Source organism: Serinus canaria, chromosome 14 (assembly GCF_022539315.1).
Source record: "Serinus canaria isolate serCan28SL12 chromosome 14, serCan2020, whole genome shotgun sequence".
NCBI lineage: Eukaryota > Metazoa > Chordata > Aves > Passeriformes > Fringillidae > Serinus > Serinus canaria.
Genome location: NC_066328.1, coordinates 2,115,774 through 2,142,217, shown reverse-complemented (window position 1 = coordinate 2,142,217; position 26,444 = coordinate 2,115,774). Strand labels below are relative to the sequence as shown.

Here is a 26,444-nt window from a genome sequence, read left to right as displayed (position 1 = left end):
ACCAGCCCCACGGTGACAGGAAGGAAGATCTGCGAGACCCAGGGCAGGAAGGGGCGCGGAGAGAACGGAAAGAGACAGAAGCCAGCGGGGGAAGCCGGACCCACCCGAGCATCGCCCCGGCCCAGGTGCCATCAGGGGACACCAGGGGGGAGGGTGGCTGCTGCCTTCAACTGGAGCATCGCCCAGGAGGAGAAAGCCCTGGGGATAAGGAGCTGAGCGGGACACGGTAGGGCTGCGAGGGCATCCTCCCGGGCCACGAGGATGCCCTCGCCACCGCCCTGCTGACACAGCGACCTGGGGAAGGGGCCCGAGGCCGAGGTAAGGGCTTGGAGGGGTGTGGGGAGAGGGGGAATTGTCACCTGGCTCTCCCGAGCGGGGACAAGCTGCTGCAGAGCTCGTGCTGTGATGGCCACGTGAAATGGAGTGGCTGGGCCAAGACAAGAGATGGGCAGAGGTCCCTGGCACGGCACGGCACGGCACGGCATCAGGCTGGCAGGAGGGGGTGGAGCCCAGAGTGATGGAGACGAGCGTGGCACCCCCCAGGGAAGCTGGCACATGTCACAAATCCTGTCCCCCTGCCTGCTCTGCCTGCCAGGGCACGAAGGCAGCCTCAGCCAGGCTGTCCTGCCTGCCCAGAGCCTTGTGCAGCAGCTTTCTCCCCCTAATGTCATCTGCTGGACTAATGAACTTCCAAACCATCCAAAACTGAAATACCACCAATAGAATATCACCCATAGAAAAGGAAGAGATCAGTGTCACACTCTCCTGTGACACGGTGCAAAACTGCACCAAAGAGTGGGGCAGGGCCCTGGGGTGTCCCAGGAGCAGGTCTGGGGGGCTGGAGCTCAGCCCTGCACCCAGGTGGGAACAGAGCCCGGGCACCCTGGGCTGCCTCAGGGCATCAGACTCGATCCTGCTGCTACTTAGGCACTTCTGGGCACTGTCTACCCATAAAGGAGGGAGAGCTGGGGACAGGCTGGCTGCTGTCACCTCTGGGGTGTCACCCTCACTCAGGGCTTGGCCACCACATGGAAGAGTTGTCCAAAGCCAGACAGGCACCACTGGGAGCCAGGGGACCCCTCCCACCCAGAATGTTCATGTTGCACAAAAATTCTTCCTGCAGAGCTTGCAGCTGCTCTTTGGGGTGCTCTGCAAGCCCAGAAAGGCTGGGTGGTACCACATCTGTCAGCATCCCTGCAGCTGGGGCTGTGGGTGCCACAGGGACGGGCTGGCAGCAGCTCCTGCCCAGTTTTGCTGCTGATACCCTCAGATCCCGTGGGTGGGAAGGGCAGGAGGTGTTTGCTGGGAGGATCTGCTGTTCAATCAGCTGTTTGCACAGCTCTGCTAAAGCATCCTCAGGGCATGGCCAGCAGAGGAAATGCATCAGCCTTCACTCTGCAGCCTGTGAGGTGCAGCAGTGCCCTGCAAGGGACCTCCTCTCCAAAATTAGCTCCTTTTTTAGCTGTTTGGAATCACCCCTAGATCGATTTTTCCTTTTTTCCTGGTGAGATTTGGGATTGGCACTGCTGGCATCCGGCCCAGGGGCCCTTCATGTTCCCTCACCTCGTATTTAACCCTTTCTGTGTCTGGGCCCTGTTATAGGGGTTGGGGCTCAAGGAAACAAAAAGCCAAAACTCAAACCTGGAAGAGAATAAATTTGATATAAAATACATTTAATTTGGCAATCAATTTTGCTGGCCTTTAACCCAGACCAAAAAATTTAAGCCACATGTAAACTTAGATAACTGAGTTACTTGCCAGCCTGCAAGCCTCCTAATTGAGTAATAATGCAGAAGGTATTTTATTGCCTCGTTTAATTAGCAGAAATTAACGAGGTGAAGTCTCTTCCATTCCACCAAAAGGTGGCAGCCTGCATCCTGGCTTCGGGATTTGTTCAGCTCCGGGAACAGCTGGAGCTGCTGGCCTGGGAAATGTTTGCATTTCCATGGTGGCACATGGACAAGGAGATGGCCAGGCTGAGGATTTGGTGTGTTTGGGGCACGGAGGGAGCTGGAGTGGGCACTTCCCACTTCTTGCAGGTGCTGTGGGACCACACAACTTTTAGCTCAGTAAAAAGCTGTTAACCTTATCTACATGCTGTAGATCAGTCCATGTGCCATGCTTTCCACCTGTGGGTGCTGCAGCCATGCAGGAGCTCTTGCCCAGACCTTTGGTGCCTGTGTAACCTCAGCACCCTCAGCCCAGCCCTGGCAGCAGGTCGGGTCCCCAGGGCTCTGCTGGGAGCTGGGAAATCCCACTCGAGGTGCCAATCACTCCCTCCACGCTGCTGCCCACGAGCCCCTGCAGAGATTCCAACTGCTGGGTGTCCCCTGCTCAGTCCTGGTGCTGCTGGGACAGCTCCTGAGCCCAGCGTGGTGGGTCTGTCTGGGGCAGCAGGAAGGTGTGGGAGGCAGTAAATGCCTCCCACACCAGACAGCTTCCTGCTGTGGCCACCTCAGGAGTGTCCCTCCATCCCAGACCCCCTGGACGCTGCTCTGCCAGGGGTGACACTGCACCTAATTAGAGGCTGTGCATAATTAGAGGCAGAGATGAGCAGGAGCTACATCCAGGCCTGTGTTTTCTGGGCTGGGTGTCAGGAATCCTGGGGCAGACAGAGCAGCTGTGTGGGACAGGACTGGCTGTGACCGTGGGGGGGACCTGCACATCCCCCGTGGCTCCCAGCACTGCTGGGCTTTGGGCAGGGACACTCAGGAGGGATGTGGGGATAGTGGTTCATGGGAATAGTGGGATTGGAGCTGCTGGAAGAACACATCAGTGTTGTCTAAACATCCTTAGAGGAAAGGATTTTCTCCTGGGCCGGACCTTTGACATTAACCAAAGTGTTAATGCCAAATTATTGCCAAGACAATCCCCGTCTCCCTCCCTGGGGCTTGCAGGTGCCATTCACAGTTTGGCTGGGCAGCCCCTTATTCCCATTTCCCTGGGGACCCTGGCAAAGCAGGGCAGACACAAAGCTGCATCCCTGCTCCTCTGGCTGCCAGTGGGACATTGTCCCTGCTGGATCCTGGCCAGGCAAAGCTGCACACCCGGGATGTGCAGGATGGACACCTCGGGCAGGGCTCGTGGCCAGCAGCCCTGGAATGAGCTGGCTCCCATCCTGGACACCTGGGTGTCTGTGGGGGCTGTGGAGCTTGGCTTTGGCCAGCCCTTACCCTTCAGACAGCTCTTGTGAGAGCTGGGGACTCCTCCAGCCCCAGGACACAGACTCCAGCAGCCTCTGTGCTCCCAGAGCTGCACCTGAAGCTACTGGAACCAGAAAATCTCTCAGCCCCCCCTGCATTATCCCTTCTGCTGCTTTATTGTCCTGGTGAGATGCCTCTGCAGAGCTGCTGCTTTGTGAAGGAGCAGCAGAGGACAGCATCAAACCCTCTCTGGTGTTGGAGCAGGTTTCCCCCATTAAAGGGCCCCGTTTCAGAGGCAGGGCTTCAGGAACACCTGCAGCAAAATCCCCTTTCATCCCTGCAGGAACACCTGCAGCAAAAGCTCCTTTCATCCCTGCAGGAATACCTGCAGCAAAAGCCCCTTTCATCCTGGCTGTGCAGCAAGGATCAGAGGCAGACCCGGGGACTGCAAAGGGTTAATGGACCCTTCCAGGCCAGTGGGAGAGGAGAGCACATCAGAGGGTGAACGTTTAGCTGTGAATTGCTCACTGAACTCCTTTAATTGATGGTGTCTTCATTGACCAGGCCACTGCCTGGGGGGTGATGAGTAAGAGCTGCTGCTGCTCCCAGGGTGGAGGAAAGGGCTTTGGGATCTGTGGGATCACCACCACTGCCCGGGGCTCCAGGAACTCTGGCACCACTGGCACCAGGGGCTCAGCCAGGCTTCCATCCTGAAGGAAGGGCAGTGGGCTCAGACCCTGCTCCAATCCCTGCAAGGGCTTCTCAGGAGCCACCTGGGCAGGTGGGGCTGGGCTGGTGCTTTGTCACTTTCTGCCACTTCCCCCACTCTGTGGGACATGCCACTTGTCTGGGAGAGATCCAGGTGTGTGAGGGACCTAGCCCTGGGGACACTGCCAGCTCCCTCCTGCAGTCTTGTGCTTCTGGTGAGAGAAACAAACCCCAGCATGGACCCCTGGGAGGGAGGAGGAACAGAAGAAGTTCCAAGCACCTTGGCCTTGCATCATGGACCAGAAACTCTGCCAGGTTTGGCTGGTGCAGCTGCATCTGTGCTCTGTCCCTAGGAGAGGTGTGACCAAGGAAAGGAGTGTTACCTGTTGGTGTGGCTGCATCAGAGCCCCCACGGTGCCCATGTCCCCCCAGGGGTGGGCTTGACAAAGGCAAGGCTGTCTGTGGGCAGGGACCCATTGCAGATCCTCTGACCAGCAGGGATCCATGCTCACATGGATCCAGAACACCCTGTACCAGGTGGAGGGGAGGAAAGATGCCAGACACAGGCCTTGAGACCCTGTGTGTGCATTGCTCCTGTGATCAGACATCCCCTGGGGCTCAGGAGTTCCCACCTAGATGTGGCCAGTGCCTGGAGATGACTCTGGGGCTGGTGGAGAGGCCACAGCACAGTGCCCCCAGCACAGCTGGAGCTGGGAGCACTCTCAGGCACGGAGATTTCCCCTCTCTGCCTCTGCTTGAAGAGCAACAGGACTCTGAGCACTCAGACACAATTCTTAAAAATAACCACCAACCCCCGAGTGTGGTTTGGCAGCAGCTGAGGGGGAGGGAGCAGCTCCTTCTCTGGGGATGATTCAGAGCATCCTCCGAGCTCTGAACAGGATGTGGTGCTGGCTCCGCTCAGCAAGCCCTGACAGAGGCTCTGGATGGGGCCAAGGTGGGTTTGAAACCAAAGCAGGCCCTTCACACCACTCTGCCTGCTGCCCCACAGCTTCCTTCACGAGGCAGAGGAGAGTGTGCAAGCAGCTCCCAGCCCCAGTGGCAGTGGTGACACTCGGGTGACCCTCAGAGGGCACGGGGCACTGCCAGGGCAATTCGAGCACCTCTGTGCTCGAGGAAGGTCCTGCTGTAAGTGCTGCTGGTGAAGGCACCACGTGTGTGGCACTGGAGGTCTGGGAGGGCTCCGCTGTGCCCCTGCCACTGGAAGGGACTCTGTGCCGGCCAAAAGCCAATGAGTGAACCCCTGGCTCATCCACAGCCAGCTCAGAGCAGGCTCCCTCCCACACTGCTCCTGATGCTTCTCCTCTTCCTCCCCCAGGGCCATGGACAGGGGCTGAGGAGCCCCAGGTGGGGCTGTGAGCTGGCCAGGGGGACACGGGGTGGCCCATGGGACACTGCTGCCACCACAGCGCTCCTGGCCCAGGGACCACCCATGTCACAGGAGGCCTCTGATGGAAGGTGAGTGGTGCTTGGGCAGGTCTGTCACCATGGGGAGTGCTGGGGACAGCAGTGGGGTGAGGGGGGCACCAAGGAGTGAGCAGATCCAGGGCAGCGCTGCAGTGGCACCGGGAGCCTCTGGAGAGAAACGATCCTGCTCAGGCTTTTTTCCCTGCATGGGTTTGGATCCCAGGAGAAAACACCATTTCATGATTGTGCTCTTCAGTCTGTTTGGCTCCAGTTTCAGTAGCTGCTGCCCTCACCTAGGAGCTCCTAGGGCTTTGGAATGGCATCATTGCAAGGAGGGCTTGGGCAGGGCACTCCGGAGGGCTCCAGCTCAGCCCTGCTCCCTTCAGAGTCAGAGGCAATTCTGCACCACTGCATTTTCCTGTCACCCACATTCCCAGGGCTGGCCCAGGTCCCACCTGTCCCTCTGTCCTGTCCCAGGGGCCTGGATCAAGCGGTACCACAGGCAGCTGGCAAGGTGCATCAATCAATGTCCTCAATGTCCAGATGCCACCAGCCAGTGCCAGCCCCAGGCTGGGAACAGGAAAAGGATGGCTGCCCCTGACCCCATGCGCTGGTGGCTGCCCCAGCTTCGGGCTCTCTCTGCAGCCCTTGTCAGGAGAGCTTTCCCTGGTTTCCCTCCTGCCTGGAAGGCTCCAACCTCAGCTGGTGTCTGCTCTGAATCTCTCACACCATCATCCCCTGCTTGTCCAGCCTTTACTGGGGGGGTCGATTTCACTGTGATACCTGAGCCAGGTGAGCAGGACAGGGCCAGAGGTGGCCACCAGGTTCAGCCAAGAGTCCAGTTCAGCAGAGAGTCCATGGCAATGAGGCAGGGATGAAGCCAAGGCGGGAAGTCAGTCAAGAGGTCAGGATCAGGCCCAGCAAGGGCAACCAGATTCAGACACAACCCAGTGGCCCCCAGGCAAGGGCAGAGCAATGAGGTCCAAGACCAAGATCTAACTCCTACAACATAGCTTTAGCTGAGGCTGAAGGCCCAGGGCTGAGCTTAAATGGGCTCCTGGATTGACTGTGAGGCTGATCAGGGCTATTGGTGCCGTCTGAGCCCTGCCATCCTTCCCACCAGCATGTAAGGGCTCCATGAGGTCTCCCTCTGCATGGGCATGGCAGAAAATGAAGCTGCTTCTGTCATTTGCCTTTGTGGTTCCTCCTCTTCCTCCTCACCTGTTTCATTCCTCTGTGCAGAGCCCCTGGTGCAGAAGCACCTGGAGAGCCTCCAGAGCTCGTGTGGGAATGGCCTGGAGACAGGAGCCCTGCAGCGCCTCACCAACCTGCTGCTGGTGGAAGGCCTGAGTGACATCCAGCAGAAGGAGCACGACATCCTGCAGGTGGAGACCACCAAAGGCCTGCCAAGAGCATCCAAGAGCATCCCCCTGGAGAAGCTGTTCCTGCCTCTCTCCAAAGTCAGCATCCCCCCTCGGATCTCTGTCACAGTCGGCGTGGCCGGCATCGGCAAGAGCACTCTGGTGAAGCTGTTTGTGTGCAGCTGGGCAAAGGGGGAGATCAGCAGGGACATCCTGTCTGTGCTGCCCCTCACCTTCCGGGAGCTCAACACCCACGAGAAGCTCTCTGCTGAGCGCCTCCTGTGCTCCGCCTGCCCCCACACCGCCGAGCCCGGCTCCCTCTCCGCCGGGGCCGCCCGCACCCTGCTCATCCTCGACGGCCTGGATGAGTTCAAGACCCCCTTGGATTTCTCCAATGCAGCGGTTTGCACCGATCCCAAGAAGGAGATTCAAGTGGACAACCTGATCACCAACATCATCAGGGGGAACCTGCTGCAGGAGGCCTCCGTGTGGGTCACGTCGCGGCCGGCAGCGGCTGGGCAGATCCCCGGCGGGCTGGTAGACCGCATGACGGAAATCCAAGGGCTTGGGGCTGCAGAGATGAAGGACTTCTTGGACCAGATGTTCCCGGGCAACGGAGATCTGTCCGGCCAAGTCCTGCAGCACATCAGGGCTAACAGGTCGCTCCACGTCCTGTGCACCATTCCTGGGTTTTGCAGGATTTCTGGCTCCTCGATCGCTTATTTCCTGAAACATGGCGGCGATCGATACCGAGAAGCGACCGTGGTCCCCAGGACCCTGTCAGAAATCTACTCCTATTATTTTAAAATGGCTTTGAGCGGTGACTGGCTGGAAAAGCCGAGAGAAGCCCTCAGGATCGAGCAGGCTGTGAACACCAGCAAGAAGCTGGTGGGCAGCCTGGGCAGGCTGGCCTTCTACGGGCTGCTGCGCAGGAAGCACGTGTTCTACGAGCAGGACATGAAGGCCCACGGCATCGACCTGTCCCTGCTGCACAGCTGCCTCTCCACCCGCCTCCTGCTCAAGGAGGACATGCCGGCCTCCACAGCCTACTACTTCCCCCACCTAACCACCCAGGAGTTCCTGGCAGCTCTCTATTACTACACGGCGGCCAAGCGGGCCATCTTCGACCTCTTCACGGAGAGCGGCGTGTCCTGGCCCAAGCTGGGCTTCCTCAGCCACTTCCGGAGTGCCGTGCACAGGGCGCTGCAGGCCGAGCACGGCCAGCTGGACATCTTCATCCGCTTCCTCTCGGGGCTGCTGTCCCCGCGCGTGAACCGCCTGCTCTCGGGCTGGCTGCTGCTCAAGGGCGAGCACGGCGCCTTCCGGGAGCAGGCCGTGGGCACCCTGCGGGGCTGCCTGGGCGCCGAGCCCGCCGTGTCCTGGCGCGCCGTCAACGCCATGCGCTGCCTGCAGGAGCTGCAGCACGCCGACACCGCCCAGGCCGTGGAGGAGGCCATGAGGAGCGGCAGCCTGGCCGGGATGCTCACCCCCGTGAACTGCTCGGCCCTGGCTTATCTCCTGCAGGTGTCTGACGTGTGCCTGGAGGAGACGAACCTCTCCAACTGCCTCACCTACAACGTGTGTAAGAGCCTGCTCTCCCAGCTCCTCTTCTGCCACAGCCTCAGGTGAGTCCTGCTGGGATTGCACCGGGAGGAGCGAGGAGAAGCTCAAGGACAGAAATGGAGCTGACCCAGTGCCATCCCTTCTGCAGGTGGACAACAGCTGGTGGACCTGTCTCCAGTGAGAGCCACGCTGTGACTGTGGAATCACAGATCGGCTTGGGTTGGAAGGGAATTTACAACCCATCAGTCCCACCCCTGTCATGGGCAGGGACACCTCCCACTGTCCCAGGCTGCTCCAAGCCCTGTCCAGCCTGGCCTTGGGCACTGCCAGGGATCCAGGGGCAGCCACAGCTGCTCTGTGCCAGGGCCTCCCCGCCCTCACAGTGAAAAATTTAATCCTAAATTCTAATCTAAATCTCTCCTCTTTTAGTTTAAACTTGTTCCCTGTTGTAAGTCCCCTCTAAGTATAGGAGGCTGCAATGAGTTCTCTCTCCCCTGTGGCTCACAACCCCAGGTGTCACTGGAGACTTTGGTCCACCAAATGTTGCCCACCTGCAGAAGGGGTGGCACTGGGTCAGCTCCACTTCTGTCCTTGAGCTTCTCCACCTGGGACAGGCAGGTGTCATGGGAGGACATGATCCTTTCTCCACTTGGTTCTCCAAACCCTTGCTCTTGCTCTTCCCTTGTGTTTCCTGCAGGCTGGACAATAACCAGTTTAAGGACGATGTGATGGAGCTGCTGGGCAGTGTGCTGAGTGGGAAGGACTGCCAGATCCAGAGGCTCAGGTAGGACTGGCCCAGGGGATGTCCTGGGGATGCAATGTGGAGCTGGGGGCACCGCAAACCCAGGGTGAGGGTCCCCCAGGAATGTGTCTCCCACTGGCTCCCCAGGGTGCCTAAGGACAAGGACAGCCCCACACGATGCCCTGCACCCAGGCACAGTGACCTTACCCCAAGGCTGTCTTGACCAGTCTTCCTGGAGCTGTTGCCTCCTCACTGTTGCTAAAAAATGTCCATAAATCCATGGGTTATCCTGACAAACCACTTCCCAAGGTCACAGCAGATCCCTGGGCACTCGAAGCTCTGCATGGAGCACCTGCTGCAGGGAGGGGACAGGCTCCTGACCCCTGTGCAGGGAGGTGCCTCATGCCAGACAGATGGGCTCCCACTTTCCCCCCCTCCTGCTCTTCCCCAAGGCTGCACAGAGTTCCCCATGCTGCCATCTGAGCTCCTTTATGGGACACAAATGAATTTGATGTCCAGAAATGGTGTTCTTGCAGTCTCTGCCTGGTGTCCACCCCAGGAGAACATCCATCACTTTGCTTGTACCATGGACCAAATGCTCCCCATGGCTCTTCCCTGCTCACCCATCCCAGCTGTGTCCTGGGACATGCCAGGGCCTGTGCCAGTCTCCTCCTCTGGAAAAACACCCAATTTTCCTTTTTCTGGGCAGCTTGGCAGAAAATCAGATCAGCAATAAGGGAGCCAAAGCTCTGGCCAGGTCGCTGCTGGTGAACAGGAGCCTGATGGTGCTGGAGTAAGTGTCCCCCTGCCCAGCCCCCGTGGTGCCCCCATTCCCTCTGGGAACCATTCCCTGCCCAAAGAGGGGCTGGATCTTCCCCAGCCTCACCGAGCTGGGGAGGGTCTGCAGCCCCTAAAGCCACCACCACAAGCTGCTGGCCTGATGTCCCACCTCAGCAGTGCCATGTGGAGGCATCTGGCTTAAACTGGGCCTGTGCCAGTCTGGCTTTGCTAAGCTTGGCTTTTCTGCTGTCCTGCCCCAGCCTGCGGAGCAACTCCATCGGCCCCAGCGGAGCCAAAGCCTTGGCTGATGCCCTGAAAAAAAACCAAATCCTGCTCTCCCTGAAGTAAGTCTCAGCCTCTGGAGCATCTCCTGAGCAGATCCCCAGGGCAGGCCCCCCCTTCCAGCCCTCTCCTGTCCCCCTGGGGTTTTCCCAAGCTCCAAGGGGCAGCACATGGGCACAGCCTGGGCATACACGAGTGCAGCTGGCACAGACCCAGGGCCTGGGGCAGCCCTGGGCCAGAAATTTGGGATTCTCCTGCCTCTTGGGGCAGCGAAGGGAGGGGCTGGGGCTGCAGTCCAGGTCCAGGTCCTTTCTGTGCATGGGTGCTGTTTGGTGGAATATCCCATGGGAGAGGAGGGAAGGAGACTCCTCGTCAGGGATGCCTGGGGGCCAGACCCCTTTCTCAAGGGCAAGTAAACCCCAGGGCAGGTGGCCACAGCTCCTGGCCCTGCTGTGGGAGCATCCATGGCTTCATTCCCGTGTCCCACAGCCTCCAGCACAACTCCATCAAGGAGGACGGGGCCGCCTTCCTGGCCGAGGCCCTGCTGAGCAACCACGGGCTGCTGACCCTGCAGTGAGTGACCCAGACATGGTGTCCCCCCCTGCAGCCACCCAGCAGAGTGGGTGCCACCAGTGGGGACGTGGCTCCTGCCATTCACAGGAGCCTCCCTGCCTTTGCAGCCTGCAGAAGAACGCCGTGGGAGCCCAGGGCGCCCGGAAAATCGCGGAGGCGCTGAAGCAGAACCACAGCCTGAGGGAGCTGATGTGAGCAGGGCACAAGGGGAGGGATGGCACTGCCAGGGCCACATCCTCTGGGAGCTGTGGGCAGGAAAGGGGCAGGTGTGACACTGCTGGCTCTGCCCAGAGGGGCTGGTGGGGATAGAGAGAGCAGAGCCTTTGGAGCAGCCCTGTGGGGATGCTCTCTGCACCTCCAGGCATGCAGGAGCCACATGAAGAAAGGAGAAGCTCTCTCCCCTCTGGCAGAGGGAAGCAGCAGGGCTCCAGGCCCTGAGGAAACATTAAGAGCTATTCCAGCTCAAACCAGCCCCGAGAACAGAGGTGTGTGTAGGTGGGGAATGAGGTGGCAGCGAGTTCATGCTCGTTGCTGCAGCAGGAAGGGCCTGGGGGAGATGAATTCCTTGCTGGCAGCTCCAAACTTCCTCTTCTGTCTCAGGCTCTCAAGCAACTCTGTGGGAGACAATGGCTCCATTGCCTTGGCTGAAGCTCTGAGGGTGAACCACAGCCTGCAAAGCCTCGAGTAAGTTCCTCCTCCCTGCCTGGACTCCTTGACAACAGAGCCCAGCCTCCTCCTTCCAGCAAAATCTGCTACCCCTCAAGCCCCCAGCCCCTCCCCATGTCTGTCCCACTGCACATTCCCTGGATGTGCAGGCTGGAACACCATGTGGCAGCTCCAGCAGCAGCCAGGCTGGCCCTGCCTGCACCAAAGGGCACTCACAGAATCAGTCCTGAAGCCCAGTGATGATTTTTTATTCTGGCTTGGAGGAAATCAGTAGCTTTGAGTGTTCTCTCTCTCAAAAGTAATGGGAATTGGCAGAGGAGGGAGGGAATGGGGCCTGGCAGAGTCAGGCTGGAATGGCGTCACCTCCACTCCCATGGGAACAGCCCCTGGAGAGGAGGACTGGTGGCTCCTGCTGATGAGTGCCTATGCCCTGGTTCTGTCCCTGTGACCAGGATCCCAAACCCATGGCAGTCACGTGCCCAGCTGAGCCAGCAGCCACGGTGACAGGTGGGGACAAGGCTGCCCCAAAATGCTGGCAAGCCCTGTCCCCTCTGCTTGCTGGGGCTGGTGCTGTGGCCAGCAGGAATGGCTGCTCCCATCCTGCATGTCCCAGGGCTGGTCCTTCTGCCTGGACTGCTCTGTTCCCTGTGGCTGGGAGGTGCCCTTTTCTCGGTGAAATGGGCACTGCCCACCCCAGACATGGCCCTGCAGCCCAGCTGTGATGCCAAGGCTGGCCCATCCTCACACCTTCCCTGTTTGTCTCAGTCTCCAGAGCAACTCCATCAGCAGTGCAGGGGTCACGGCTCTGACAGCAGCTCTCTGCTCCAACCAGGGACTCCTCAGCCTCAAGTGAGTGACAGTCCCTGCAGCCACCCCGGCCAAAGGCTGGGCTGGGACCTGGGAGCTTCTCTGGGCTTGTGCCTGGTTGTGTCCAGCTCTGAGATGCTGAAAGCAGCTTTGGTCCCTCCTCCAGCTGTGAGGAACTTCTCTCTTTATCTTTCTCCCTTTGGGACAACATTCATTCAGCCACATCTTGGAATGACAGGATGGCAGCGGGGATGGGAGGCTGGCAGAAAGCCCTGATGTGCCACCAGTGCCCACAGGGAGCACAGGGAACAGGAGCTGATGGGGCTGGTCTCAGACAAACTGCTCCACCCAGTCGATGGCCCCAGCCCCAGAGCAGGAGGGGAAGGGCTCTGGGGGAGCAGCTGCCCCAGCCCTGCCTTGGCTGCCCCTCCCCAGCCCCGTGTCTTTCCCCAGCCTCAGGGAGAACTCCATCAGCAGGGAGGGGGGCCCTGCCATCGCCCGCGCCCTGCGCAGCAACAGCACCCTCAGGAAGCTGGAGTAAGTCCCATGGGGGCCCCAGGAGGGCACCCAGACCCCCCTGTGCTGTCCCTGGAGCTGTCCTCCACTTCTCCTGTGTGACCTGAGTCCTCTGTCCCTGCAGCCTGGCGGCCAACCTGCTGTATGACGATGGGGGCCAGGCCATCGCCTTGGCCATCAGGGAGAACCGGGCACTCACCTCCCTCCAGTGAGTGTCCCTGGGCCCTCCTGGGTTTGAGGGCATGGACATGGGCAGGGACACTGCTCCTGGCCCTCAGTCCCTCCGGGCTGGGACATGGCACCCCTGGGCCACCCTCCAAGGGAGGTGGGCTGTGACATCCTGGATGGAGCTTGCACATCCCTGGATGGGTGTGGATGGGTGTGGAGCCTGGCTGGGGCAGGGCACACTCACAGCCCAAGGCTTCACCTCTCATTTTCTCCTGTTTGCAGCTTGCAGTGGAACTTCATCCAGGCCAAAACAGCCATGGCCCTGGCACAAGCACTACAGTCCAACAGCAGCCTGGCCAGCCTCGAGTAAGTGGGGACACGGGTGGCTGGGCCCTACTGATCATCTCATCCAGTGCCACCCCTGCCATGGCAGGGACACCTGCCACTGCCCCAGGCTGCTCCCAGCCCTGCCCAGCCTGGCCTTGGACACTGCCAGGCCCTGCAAATCTGCTGTGTCCCCATGGCGTGTCCCTGGCTGGGGATGCTCTGAATGCCTTGTGCTCCAGGAGCTCTCTCAAGCCATTTGGGGATGCTGGGCCCTGTGCTGGCCCTGTCCCTGTCCCTGTCCCTGTCCCTGTCCCTGTCCCTGTCCCTGTCCCTGTCCCTGTCCCTGTCCCTGTCCCTGCCCTGGTTCCCAGGCCAGGGGCACACACAGCCCTTCTGTCACAGCCTGCAGGAGAACGCCATCGGAGACGAGGGGATGGCCGCGCTCTCCGCTGCACTGAAGGTCAACACCACCCTGGCAGATCTCCAGTGAGTATCCAGGCTGCAGCAGGGCCCTGGTGTCACAGCCCAATTACCCTAATTAACACACCATGGCCACCTCAGGACAAGTGCTGAAGGGTCCCGTTCCCTTGCAGCCTGCAAGTGGCTTCAGTTGGCACGGCCGGTGCCCAAGCCCTGGCAGAAGCCTTGATGGTCAACAAGAGCCTGCAGATCCTGGAGTAAGTGGTGGCTTTGCGGGGCCCTGGGATATCTGAGAGCCCTTGGCTCAGCACTGCTCCTGCCCTCTGTGATCTCCCAGAGCTGTCCCTGGGTGCGGTCACTTCTCCCCGTCTGTCCTCCCGTCTGTGCCCCCGGGCTGTCTGTCCTTCCTCAGCGCTCCTTTGTTTGCAGCCTGCGGGGAAACTCCCTGGGCCCGGCGGGGGCCAAGGCTGTGGCCAACGCGCTCAAGGTGAACCGCAGCCTCCGCTGGCTCAAGTGAGTATGGCAGCCCCAGGGGCAGCCTGGGCAGACATTCCCTTAGGAGCAGCGGGGGATGGCCGAGCCAGCGGCTCTCAGAAGGGCAAACCCTGAGCAGGTGGCTCAGTGCATGCACTCCTCCTGGTGGCCACACGTGCTGGGACTGTCTGACCCTCCTGCCTCCCGCAGCCTGCAGGAAAACTCCCTGGGCATGGACGGAGCCATCTGCATCGCCACGGCCCTGCAGGGCAACCACGGCCTCACCTACGTCAAGTAAGTGGCTGCTGCAGGGGGTGGGAAAGGCAGGAATGGGGGAGACCATGGGAACCCTCCAGGGACCTTCTCCCTGCCAGCCCTGCCCACTCCTGGCTGCCCCAGAGGGCAGGGGCATCCCGTGCTCTTCCCAGCGTGACAGCCACCACGCCCACACAGCTCCAGACCCCTCAGCTCCCCTCCAGGGACGGCTCCGGGCCAAAAACCACCTCAAAAGACAAATCCTCTCCAAATCCAGGGGAGAAGTGGCTCAGCCCCTCCAGCTGTCCAGGGCTGGCTCCAGCTCCTCGCTTGGCTGTCCCAGGGCTCTCAAACCCAGAGTGCCCTTGAGCAGGGTCCTGCACGGAGTGGGGCAGGCACAGGTGATGCCAGATGCTGTGCAAAGCTGGGCAGCATCTGCCATCCCCACCAAGGATCCTGCTGTGCCTCGTGCCCCAGCCTGGGCTCTCTCTCCCCCTCAGCCTGCAGGGGAACCTCATTGGGCACTCGGGAGCCAGGATGATCGCGGACGCCATCCGCACCAACGCGCCCGACTGCGTCGTGGACGTCTGAGGGGACCTGGGGTCCCCCTGGCATGGGTGACAGCAGGGAGCTCCTTGGTGCCCATCTCAGGGATGAGAACTGGAGCAAGGACAGCTCCCGAACTCCTGGCATGGCCTGGGAGGACTGAGGGTGTTGGAGCAGGAGCGCAGGAGGATCAAGGCTCGCGTTGAAAGCTGAAGGATGTGTGTGCCTATGTCTGTGTTCATCCAGGCTCTGGGGGAGCTTCAGGGAATGGGGGAAATGCAGAAAGGAGGGAGGAGGGGCAGATGCCACAGACAGACCTTGTTTTTGTGGGGCATTTATCTGCTGGTGGCAGCAACTCCTCCTGTGCTTTGTCACCCCTGGCTAAAAACAGCCCAGTCCAGCAGGCTGCCCTGAAATCCCAGCTGGACACGAGAGAGGTGCTGCTGCCTTGCTCAGATGGGAGTGATGCTGTGGACCTGGCACTTCCAGAAGGTCCTGGCTGGTGCTGTGCCCTCAGTAACAGGCTGGTGCTGGCCAGACACACCTGGAGTGTTTGGCAGAGCTGTTCCCTGACAAGAGAGAGGAGTGGAACCATCTAGAAAGACCTTGGAAAATAAAGAGTACTCAGGAAAATGGAGGAGTAAGAAGAGGAATGTAAGAGGAACTGCACTGCCTGAGGGTGAGATGTCTCCAGTACCTCTTGGTGCTACACCAGGATCTGCCTCAGCTCAAACTTCTGCCTCTCAGCTTCAGGCTGGAGCTCTTGGATCTCCTGCTGCAGTCACGGTGTTCTGTGACCTTGGGATACATCTTCCCAATGTCCCAGCTGCAGGGTCTGTCCCTAGCAGGTCACTTTTTGACTAGGAGAGCAAAGGTGCTGCCTCTGTGTGTGTGGCAGGGACCCAGTGACTCCCCAGAGGTGCCAGGTTTGCAGGTGACCCAGCAGCCAAACTGTGAACCCTCAGAGCCCCCTGAAGCCACTGTCCCCTGTCCCCAGCCCGGCCAGGACACGCTGCCACCCTCAGGGCAGCCAGTGGCTGCTGCAGGGACCTGGGGGCTGATCCACAGACACTGGGCTGAGCTCTGGAGATGTAAATGCTTGGGAATAAATTCTTGGATGAGAAGATGCCTCATAAAGCCTTGCTCTTGCACTGCAGGACATTTGGGACGGGCTGTACTCCCCTGCCCTGGCTGAGAGCTCAGTTCACTGGCACAGGGGCTGCTGCTGCTGCCTGGCATGAGCAGCTGCAACACCAGCAGTGGCTTTGCCACACGCCTGCTGGCTGTGCTGGAGGCTAGGTGGCACTGCTGCCTGGAGAGAGAGGCTCTGGCTCTGTGCACAACACGTGTGGAGTCACTTTCCATCTGGGCCTACAGTACAGGAAATAAAAAACTGTGACTCAAACTGCAGCCCTGGTCTGGGGGGTCAGATCATCACAGGCTGGTTTGGGTTGGAAGGAATCTCAAAGCTCATCCATTCCCACCCCTGCCAGTGACATGTTCCACTATTCCTCCAAACCCTGCCCAGCCTGGCCTTGGGCATTGCCAGAGATCCAGGGGCAGCCCCAGCTGCTCTGGGCCCCCTGTGCCAGGGCCTGCCCACCCTCACAGGGAACAATTCCTTCCCAATATCCCATCCAGCCCTGCCCTCTGGCAGTGGGAGCCATTCCCTGTGTCCTGTCCCTGCATCCTTTGTCCCCAGTCCTTCTGCAGCTTTCCTGGAGCCCCTTTAGGCCCTGGAAGGTCTCTTTGGAGACTTCTCCAGTTTTAACTCCACTCCTTCAGTCTGCCTGGTGCTGCTCTTTGTGCAGACAAGCCCTTGATTAAGTAAAGGATATGTTTAGGGTAAATAGATTTAAGCCAGATTTAAAACCAATTGAGATGCATTCCCAGAGCAGCTTTTCATCCAGTTTTATTAAGCCAAAGAAATCTATTTGGACATAATAAAATGCAGGGAAATAGGGCACATGATGCTCACTGGAGTGAGGCTTCTGGCACTGCAGTGCACAAGAGCCAGTTTAGTGCAATTATGGAAATAAGTGCACATTACTGTGATTCTCATTATGGATAAACTGCTCATGCTTTGAGATTCACAAACCTGGCAATCCAAGTTTAATTTTCAGGTTTAATGAACATTATTTACCAACTCCTGAGTTCACACTGACACACACTTTTCAGACAGCAGGGTATTAGCTCCTGGCCTCTCCAAAGTTTGTGCTTCCAGAGGCCTCCTGCTCCTGAAGGGTCAGAAGTCATTATCACTTTGCTCCAGTGGCTCTGGCTTCCTGCCTCGGAGACTGGATTTGCCTGGGGCGATTTCCATGCTGTCATCTTCCAGATCATCCTCCTCCTCCTCATCTTCATCTTCATCCAGGTCAATCTCACTATCCCCTGAGTCCTGCAGGACAGGGAACAGGAGTCCATGACCAGCTCAGCTCTCCCTGGCTAGGCCTCTCTGCCAGCCCCAGGTGAGGGATGGGATGGCAGTGCTGGCTTTCCCTGCACTGCCAAGGGATTGCAAACCTCCTTCTCCCCCCACAGGGCTGAGGAACACAAATTCCCTGACTTCTGCTGGCTCTGGGCCATTAAAAGCATGTCATGACATTGAGGTGAGAGCTACTGTGAGCCCACAGAATGGAGGGGAGTGGAAGAGAGTGGAGGAAGCCCAGGAGAGGAGAGGAACCCACCTGAGCCTTGCGCCGGCCTAGCTGTGCTGGGGCTGGGGTCCCCTGGAGAGCCAGAGTGGAGGAACACGAGAGGCAGAGCAGGAAAAAAAAGTACAAGAACATAAAAGAGAACAGGAAGTACCCAGGCTGGAGCAGGGGAGAGGGCAGCAAAGGCAGGCACAGCTCAGGTGTCCTGTGCCACACCAGCAGGTGACAGAGGCTGGGCACACACCGCTGGCTCTTCCTGACTCCGTGAGTTCCTGGAGGGGCTCAAAGCAGCCTCACTGGCTTCATTCCCTGGGCTGGGACACACCAGCAGAAGACTGCAAAGATCCCTGAGCTCTGAGGAGCTGCAGGCAGAGGGCAGAGCCATGGGATAACTGCAGTGGCTGCAGCTGAGGGAAGGCACAGGCTGAAGGCCTCGGCTTTCCATCCCTGGATGTGCTGGGGCTGTGCCAGCAGGGAGAGGGCTGCCAGCAGGGAAGTCTAAAGGGAACAGAAATCACAGAGGGTGACCATCCAAATCTGTCACTAATGTGGCCAAGGACAATCAGGCAGCACTGGGACTGAAATGAAATCTTCACCCACAGCACAGCACTCTGCCCTTCCCAGAAATGGGTCTGGATGTCCAGGAGGCAACAACCCATTCTGACAGGACCAAAGAGCAGAGCAAGGGCTGCAAGTTCTCTCCAAGATCCAAAAGCTGTAGCTGCCCCATCCCTGAAATTGTTTCAAGTCAGGCTGGATGGGGCTTGGAGCAACCTGGTCTAGTGGCATGTGTCTCTGAGTGGAACTAGGTGGGTTTTAAGGTCCCTTCCACCTCAAACCATTCTGGGATTCCCAAAAATGTCTGAACTCCCCTCCTTGAGGGGTATCTGCTGGATTGAGACAGAAAGGTTCCACCCACACTGGGAATTAGCAGCACAAGCTCAAACACAAACCCAGTCACCACTGTTTAGTTGCTGTACTGGTTCCCAGCCCTCTCCAAAACAGTGTTCCAGCATCACTGGAGAGAACAGCCCCACTGCTCCTGGCATGGCAGCAGCTTTTTGGGATGGTGGGGAGAGCTAACTGCAAATGCCAACCACATCAGCTGGCTTCAGCTTCCTGGTGCAGATGTGGCCACTCAGGTGTGCCCAGAGGCAGAGAAAGGCTGCCCATGGATGCCAAAGGTTGGGCTCAGACACAGAGCAAGTGCCTCCTGTGCAAAGCTGTGTGTGCCTTTCCCACTGCCCACTCCCATGGAAACCACAACCAAGGGCAAGGCCAGGAGCCCTGGGGCAGCAGGAATCCCAAGGGCACAGCTCACAGTCCTGCTCTCATCCCTGCCCCATCCTCCAGGGCACTGATGCTGCCAGCACAGGCCATGGACAGGGCTCCAAGGAGTGACTTTACAGCAGTGAAGGCAATTTAGGTCCATGTATTTAACTCCAGTTGCACTGTACTGGTCCCTTTTCCCAGAAATCTGCCCCCCAGCTCACAAGAGCAGTCCTGCAGCCTGAGTGCCACTAGTTCTGCACTGCAGGATGGGGTGAAAGCACGTGGAGCACACAGACTCCAAGAACAAAGGAAAAATAAGGAAATACATATCTATGCCAAGGAAAGGTGTCAGCCATGGGAAAGGAGGGGAAAAGCAGGCCTGGGGTGTGAGGATTCAGCAGGTAAAAAGGTGTCTCCAGCTGAGGAGAGGGCTGGCATCTAAAGCCGTCAGAGAAGCTCTGCAGACACACGAGATGGTTACTCACATCCTCCTCCGTGTCTCCACCTTGCATTGATCCCACGATCCGTGTGCCAACTCTTCCTGCAGGAGCAAAGAGAACCCCCATCAGACCTGCCTGGTGTCACAGGAGCAAAGAGAACCCCCATCAAACCTGGCTCATGGTCACAGGAGCAAAGAGAACCCCCATCAGACCTGGCTCATGGTCACAGGAGTAAAGAGAACCCCCATCAGACCTGGCTGGTGTCACAGGAGCAAAGAGAATCCCCATCAGACCTGGCTCATGTTCAGAGGAGTAAAGAGAACCCCCATCAGACCTGGTTCATGGTCACAGGAGCAAAGAGAATCCCCATCAGACCTGTTTGGTGTCACAGGGAGGGAGGAGGAAAGGTAAAGCTCAGGGTGCATCCCTCAGTGAGAGGATGAGATCCCAATCCATGCAGTCACCCCTCTTGTTAAGCCTCATTGCTCAGGAGAGGGTAGGAGGGGGTAAGGCTGACAGTAATTAACACTGGACTCAATGATCTTGGAGTTTTTATCCAGCATTACTGATTCTGTGATTCTAGTTCCAGTCAGGGTCTATTTCTGCTATTTCCAGAGCTCCCTTATTCCAGCATGATGGTTCTGGCAGGGCAAGAGCCAATGGTCACATTAAGAAACAGGAAATTCTATCTGAACCAAGAAAGCTTTTATCATGTGGGGGCAGTCAAACACTGGAACAAGGCTGCTAAGAGAAGTTTAGGAGTCTCCATCCATGGAGATACTCAAACCCAAACTGGATGTGGTCCTGGACAAGCAGCTCAAAACTCCTGTTAGAGCAGAGAGGCTGCTCTAGATCATCTTGAGAGGCCCTTCCAACCCAAAAAATCCATGAACTGACACATTTCTTCCTCTGCTTTGGTACACAGAGAACAAAAACCTGTTTTTCCCATGTGGTGAATGAACCCTTTTTCCTTTAGAGAGCTCAGACCCTTTCTGATATTCCAGGATGAATTGAATCTCACAGGAAACCCAGGCAAACCTCAAGAATTTCCTGCTGGGAGTTAGATGTGTGAGGCTGAAGAGGGAGGTGGGGCTCTGCAGGGAGCTCACTGAGGGGAGCACACAGGGTCCCTGCTTGCCTGGCTTTGGCTACCCCCAGGCCATGGGAAGATGTTGGCAGGTGTCCTTTGCTGGGGAGGGAGCCTGGAAGGGTTGGGAATGGGGAGAGCAGAGCTGAGAACAGGGAAAAGCTCCTGGGGCTGCCTGGGTGACTCAGCCCTGCTGCTGCAGCCACAGAACCCACTCAACACTGGATCCTATTTCCAGCCCTGCTGTGTCCATCCCATCTCACCAACTGTTCATTTCCTGCCATCACCAGCTTCCTCCATGCCAAATATGGATTGTTCCAATCTAGAACAATCCAATCTGTGCTGTTTTTAGCATGGAAACAAGGCAGCTTTAAAATATACCCTGGCAAACCTCTTTTTTTTCTACTTCCCAAAGCACAAAAGATGACAGGTCCCCTTTGTCCCACGCAGTTTGAGCTGAGTTAGTGGTAGGGAAAAGCTGCCTAACTCATCCACAGCTCACCAAAAAAACCCTGTTGTATCAAGGCAGATCATTAAAAGGATTTTATGTCTTTATATAAAAAGCAGTGGCCTCTATACAGCAGTTGCTGATAACACAGGAAGTTGAGAAGGATTTAAAAGACATCTGGATAGATCTGTCTTTAGGTTTTGGTGACTTTTGCTCTCATTTATGCAACACTAAATGATATAAATTTGGGGGTGATTACACCTGACATCCTTAGATGACAACAGAACCCCTTTTTTGCCCAGCCTACAAATGACTCCTGAGTTTAGCAGCAATTTTACTCTGTAGAAGGTTCAACATAAATTGTTAAATTGGGAATTACTAGCTCAAAAAGGAGAAAGCTGAGGGAGCTCCTTAAAGAAGACAAAGCTGAGAGAGATTTTGAATAGAAAAGAGAATCAAGACATCAGATAGGGAGAGCTGATGGAATAGGACAGTTCAAAATGCCATGAGGAGAGCTCAGAGAATGCTCCCAGGAAGTGTGCAGGATGCTACTCCTCCCTCAGTGGGAGCAGTGCAGACATCCCATGGACACAAACCTGCTCACACCTAGACCAACTCCAGCACCTGCTACTTTCTGGACCTGGATCCTGCACTGTCTAAGCCAGGAGCTCCTCTCTGAACCAGCAACTGTGGGATCAGCAGGGTCAGCTCCTGCAGCAAACCCTGGGAGACTCCCAGGAGAGACCCCAGCATGCAGAGGGGCTGCAGCAAACCCTGTGACTCTCCAGGATGCAGAGGGGCTGGGACTTCACCAGAGCACTAATCTGTACAGAGGAGATAAATCAGATTTTCCATGGAGCATTATTTTCAGCCCCAGCCCATAAAGCCCACGTCTCCCTGTGTGGGAATGGCCCTGGTGTGTTCCTGTGTGTGCTGGGCACAGGCAGGAAACAGAGGAGTGCCCTACATGGCACAGGGACAGCTGGGATGTTGTCACTTGTTTTCCTGGGTTCAGTTCAGCCTGTGGTGCCTCCTTCCAGACAATGTGACTCCAGCTGGGACAGGCTGCACAGAGCAGTAATTAGGGAAGATGCTGGTAATGAACAGGCTGTGATTCACTGCACCTTTGGAGTCAAATCTTCTCCCTCCCTGTGCATGGCCATGGTTTGTAGGCACCTCAGAGAGCAGAAGGCAATGTGCATCCTTGATTGGGAGCTGTGAGCTGTTGCCATTTTCCCTCTGTGTGATGCTCCCCATTTTACCAAGCTGTGCAGCTGCCCAGGATGGAGCCACAGGGCTGGGATGATTTCCAGCTCCTCACCCAGCAGTGGGTACAGGTTAACCCTGTGCCTCACAGCAAGGAGTGACACACAAGCTTAGAGTGTGGACAGCCTGGGAGGGGGGCAGGTGGATTTGGACATATTTTGCTCCCACTCTGGAGATCTGCAGTCAGTCTCCAGTGCTTAATGAGGATTCACAGCACAAGCTTGCAGAAGACACCTCTCTTCCCTCTGCATCACATTCCCTTCCACACAGAAAAATGGGATGAACCTTCTGCCTGATCCTTCTGAACTGTGGCCCTTTTGGCACTGTGTTCTCAATGCCAGAGTGATGGAATTTCCTGAGTGGGCAGGCACCCCCAGGGATCATCACAGGAGTCCCACCCCTGGCCCTGCCCAGACCCACCAACAGCCCCACCCTGTCCCTGAGCACTGCCCAAGCACTCCTGGAGCTCTGGCAGCCTCGGGGCTGCACCCATTCCCTGGGCAGCCTGGGCAGTGCCAGCACCCTCTGGGGGAAGAACCTTTCCCAAAATCCAGCCTGACCCTGCCCTGCCCAGCTCCAGCCATTCCCTGTCCCTGTCCCAGAGATCAGAGCTGCCCCTCGGGAGGAGCTGCAGCCCCCCCTGAGCTCTGCCCTCAGTCTCCTTCTCCAGCTGAACAATCCAAGTGTCTCAGCTGCTCCTCAGACCCCTCCCCATGCCCAGGTCCCTCCTCTGGACACTGCAACTGCTTTAGATCCTTCTGATATTGTGGCACCCACACCTGCCCCAGACCTGAGGTGAGGCCACACCAGAGCAGAGCAGAGCAATCCCCCCCCCTTAGAGCAAGACCCTGATCCCAGCAGCATTTTCCAGGCATTGCCAAAATCCAGGACTCATGAAGCACAGCTCCTGCATGGGGAGCACACTTCAGGTTATTTCTTACACCTCCATGAAAAGGAAACCTGCCTGGAGGTGAGGGAGCTGTTCCCACATTTCAGACCTCCACCCTCTCCTCCTTCTTCACTAGGTCTGATATTGGGATGGGGCACACCTGGGGGAGGTTGAGAGGGAAGGAAAACGTTCTAGAAATTCCACAGCAGAAATCTGAACATGGCCATAAGCTGGAGAGAGAAACTCCACAAGCAGACTGACAATTCCCTCTGAGAACAGGACTCTCCTGATTTCCAGCCTGCCTGTGGTAAGGAAGGATTGGAATCAGGACTGTGGAGGCTCACCTGAGAAGATTTGCATGTCCAAACTCTCCTTTTGCCTACAGAACTGAATAAAATGAGGGATAATCCAGGCTCAGCAGCCTTCCCCCAGCATGCAGGGTGCCACAGGCACTGAGCAGCAAGTGCCCTCTGCCATCATCATTAACAGCCTGATCCTCTGGGCCAGCTCTGCCCAGGAAAGGGGCTCCAGGAGAGCTGCTCTCTGTGTGACTCTGGACTGACTGTCTGCTAAAAACCAGGGTTTTATAAAGCTGGCTTCTCACAGTAAAGATCAAATGGGGCTGGAGTTATTTCTGTCTCAATAGTGAAATGGTCTCTGAGGTCTGGGCAGGACAAAGCCAGCCCTCAACACCAATGTTATAAAAGGGAATGAGCTACAGCACGGGGAGGAATAGCTGAAACACCCTGGCAGTGTGGAATAAAAGGTGATTTCCAGGCACAGCTGCACAGGGATGGACCATTTCAGCTTCATTCAGCAGCACTGCCTTGTCACCAGCACAGTGTGTCCCAGGCTGCCACCTCTGGGAGGGGAAAGGTCCTCATGATGCCACAATGCATTTCAGGACTCTGCTCCAAGTGACTTGGAAAGATGGATCTGCACATGGAATCATAACATCACCTCCAAATCTGTCACTTCTGATGGTGTGGGTGACAAAAATCTATTTAGTTCAAGGAGAGACTGGACAGGTTCTTAGGAGAAAATAAATGTACTGAGGGTCAGCTTAAATCTGTGCAAGCCACAAGTGATGGGGCTGGAACAGCCTGAGAGTCCCAGGGAACCTGAGGGAAGCTCCCAGGTGCTTCCCCAGACATTTTCTTTCAGCCAGGGCTGGGACAGACCAGGCTGTGCATCCTGTACCCCAGAGTCCAGCCCAGCTGCACATGAACTGCCACCCTGCTGCAAACAACTCTGGTTCAGGCAAGAGGGTTCTCTACACTGCAAATGATTAAGATTTTCAATGCTGTAAGTATTTCTTTTCCTTTGGCACTCTGACAAAACAAGAATCTTACTGCAAGTGGCACCACAAATTCAGGGAAGTCCATTGTATTTGTCACAGCCTCAAAGATCTATTGCCAGACAGAATAAAAATGGATGTGAAATTTGATTCACATTGACAATGCTAAAATTAAAATGTAGAGACCAGAGTGCCTCCAGCTCTGGCATCCTCAGCACAGGAAGGATGTGGAGCTCTTGGAAAGAGTCCAGAAGAGCCATAGAGATGCCCCAAGGGCTGGAGCCAGGCTGGCAGAGCTGGGGGTGCTCACCTAGAGAGGAGAAGACTCCAGGGGCACCTCAGAGCCCCTGCCAGGGCCTAAAGAGGCTCCAGGAGAGCTGGAGAGGGACTGGGGACAAGGGATGGAAGGACAGGACACAGGGAATGGCTTCCACTGCCAGAGGGCAGGCCTGGATGGGATATTGAGAAGGAATTGTTCCCTGTGAGGGTGGGCAGGCCCTGGCACAGGGTGCCCAGAGCAGCTGTGGCTGCCCCTGGATCCCTGGCAGTGTCCAAGGCCAGGCTGGGCAGGGCTTGGAGCAGCCTGGGACAGTGGGAGGTGTCCCTGCCATGGCAGGGGTGGGATGGGATGAACTTTAATTCCCTTCTCACCCAAAGTAGTGTGTGATTCTGTGATAAATCAGTGTAATCTCTGATCTACAAAAGCAAATGCTCAGTGACACGTGGGTTTACAACACCCCCCTTAGGGAGGGGCCTGTCCTGTCACTGTGACACTGTGACAATAAAGCTGCACTTTCCCAGGCCCTCAAGCAGCACCTGCAGCTTGGCCCCTGCTCCCCAGCCAGGAACTCTCCCCTCCCTGCTCCCTCCTGGACCAGAGCCCTCCCTGCTTCCCTGCTGCAGGCTGTGCCATGTTTGCTGACCCAGCAGCACTGAGGTCAAAGCTCCAGAACCCATTTCCAGTTCCTCCTCCAGCTGCTCCTGCCTGTCCCTCTCTGCATGGGTTGATTTTCTCTCTGCACCCCACAAATCTCCCCCAGCTCCCTCTTTGCTGCTCCATGGGAAACCAAATCCTACAACTTCAAGTGTTTTAATTGGCTGAAAGAATAAAACCAGGAGCAATATTGTCAAACCTGCATTTAGTTTGAGTTTTGCTGCAACTAGACAGAGCTGATGAAAGGGCTCTTGAGGGTGAGAGTGCTGATTTTTCTCAATTATACCAAGTGGCCGAAAACTAGGGATTATCTCTCCTTGAGAATCTTGCCTCTATAATGGCAAAACACACTGGAATATCTGCCCACCACAGAGAGAGGGAGGAAGCCTCATCTCCCAGCACTGATAACTTGGGAATTCGAGATGTAAAAGATGGAAATTAGAATGCAAAAAAAGATAGAAAAGTGCACCCCAGAAGGCACAGGGACTGAGCACAGTGGGCTCTTTCTCCTCAGCTTGAGAGCAAACGTGGCTCAGCAGCATCACCATGTAAGAAAACACAAAGCTTCAAAAGAAAGTGATTGAAATATCTTAAATTGAGTCAAGGAAAAAAGCAGTAATTAATACAAATAATGTTCTTGATATGCTGCCTTGATCATTAAGTGCATCTTCAATGCAAATTGCTGAAGAATAGCAGCAGATCTGTGGTGTGTTTAATAGCAAACATTCAGCCCTGGTTTTTTAAAGAAGCTGCTGCTTCTGACATTTATCTCAGGTCTTAAAGTCTGATGAGCTGAGTTTCCATTAGGGGTAATTATTGATAACAAAGCTCTTCCTAGAAAAAAAGAATCTACTGGCAGCAATATCTACAACTTTAAACTCAAAACTGCTATTAAGAGCAGCAGGGACTCAGGTTATGGTGTTCTCTGAGATGAAGCATCACAGACAGCTACAGGGTCCCTTCCAAAGCTCCAAAACCTGTGTACAAACCTTTCCTTGAGAAATGCCAATGTAAAATATTCCTTAGAGAATATCAGTGTTTCTAGCATTTAACAAGACTTTTCAATTTTCAAGAGAAACAGAGGAAGGGAGGATAAAAATGCTTGAATTACACTGAGTTGAGAGTATCAGCTTCTCTCCCTGGTGTCAGTCAGAGAGGGGAAAGCAGAACTGCACTTACAAAACCCCACATGTTTGCAGTTTATGTAAGGAACAGCTTCCAGCAGCAGTGGTGGCACGTGGAACCCCCCACAGGCACTTTCTCCAGAGCCCAGAGCTCTGTGCTCGCAGCTCACAATCCCTTATTTTGCTAACTAGAAGAACTGCCCTGATTTCCTGGCTGTGTTTGCTCCACTCCAGACTAAGTAGAACATTTCTTTTCCCACCTGGGTGAAGCACAGAC

General features: G+C 56.6%; 2 protein-coding genes across 4 annotated transcripts in view; one reads left to right on the top strand and one right to left on the bottom strand.

Annotated features, from left to right (window-relative positions):
* Nucleotides 1-187: 187 nt before the first annotated feature.
* Nucleotides 188-15,880, top strand: NLRC3 (NLR family CARD domain containing 3). Of its 2 annotated transcripts, XM_050979909.1 has the most exons (18): nt 188-318; nt 5,188-5,327; nt 6,519-8,262; nt 8,898-8,984; nt 9,652-9,735; nt 9,983-10,066; nt 10,494-10,577; nt 10,685-10,768; nt 11,178-11,261; nt 12,009-12,092; nt 12,504-12,587; nt 12,691-12,774; nt 13,017-13,100; nt 13,464-13,547; nt 13,655-13,738; nt 13,911-13,994; nt 14,166-14,249; nt 14,711-15,880. In XM_050979909.1, exons 2-18 carry the CDS (start codon nt 5,321-5,323, stop codon nt 14,799-14,801), a joined length of 3,021 nt encoding a protein of 1,006 aa, XP_050835866.1. In that variant the 5' UTR covers nt 188-318; nt 5,188-5,320; the 3' UTR covers nt 14,802-15,880. The 2 variants fall into 2 exon arrangements, with proteins under 2 accessions (XP_050835866.1, XP_050835867.1); XM_050979910.1 differs by lacking the exon at nt 13,911-13,994.
* Nucleotides 15,881-16,861: 981 nt separating this feature from the next.
* The window catches only part of CLUAP1 (clusterin associated protein 1), a 60,006-nt gene continuing 50,423 nt past the window's right edge, over nt 16,862-26,444 (bottom strand). For both annotated transcript variants that reach the window (XM_050980270.1, XM_030229935.2), the window contains 2 exons: nt 19,168-19,223; nt 16,862-17,154 (listed from right to left, as the gene is read on the bottom strand). In XM_050980270.1, coding sequence (XP_050836227.1) covers nt 17,002-17,154; nt 19,168-19,223 — 209 coding nt within the window. In that variant the 3' untranslated portion in view covers nt 16,862-17,001. The remainder of the gene's footprint in view (nt 17,155-19,167; nt 19,224-26,444) is intronic.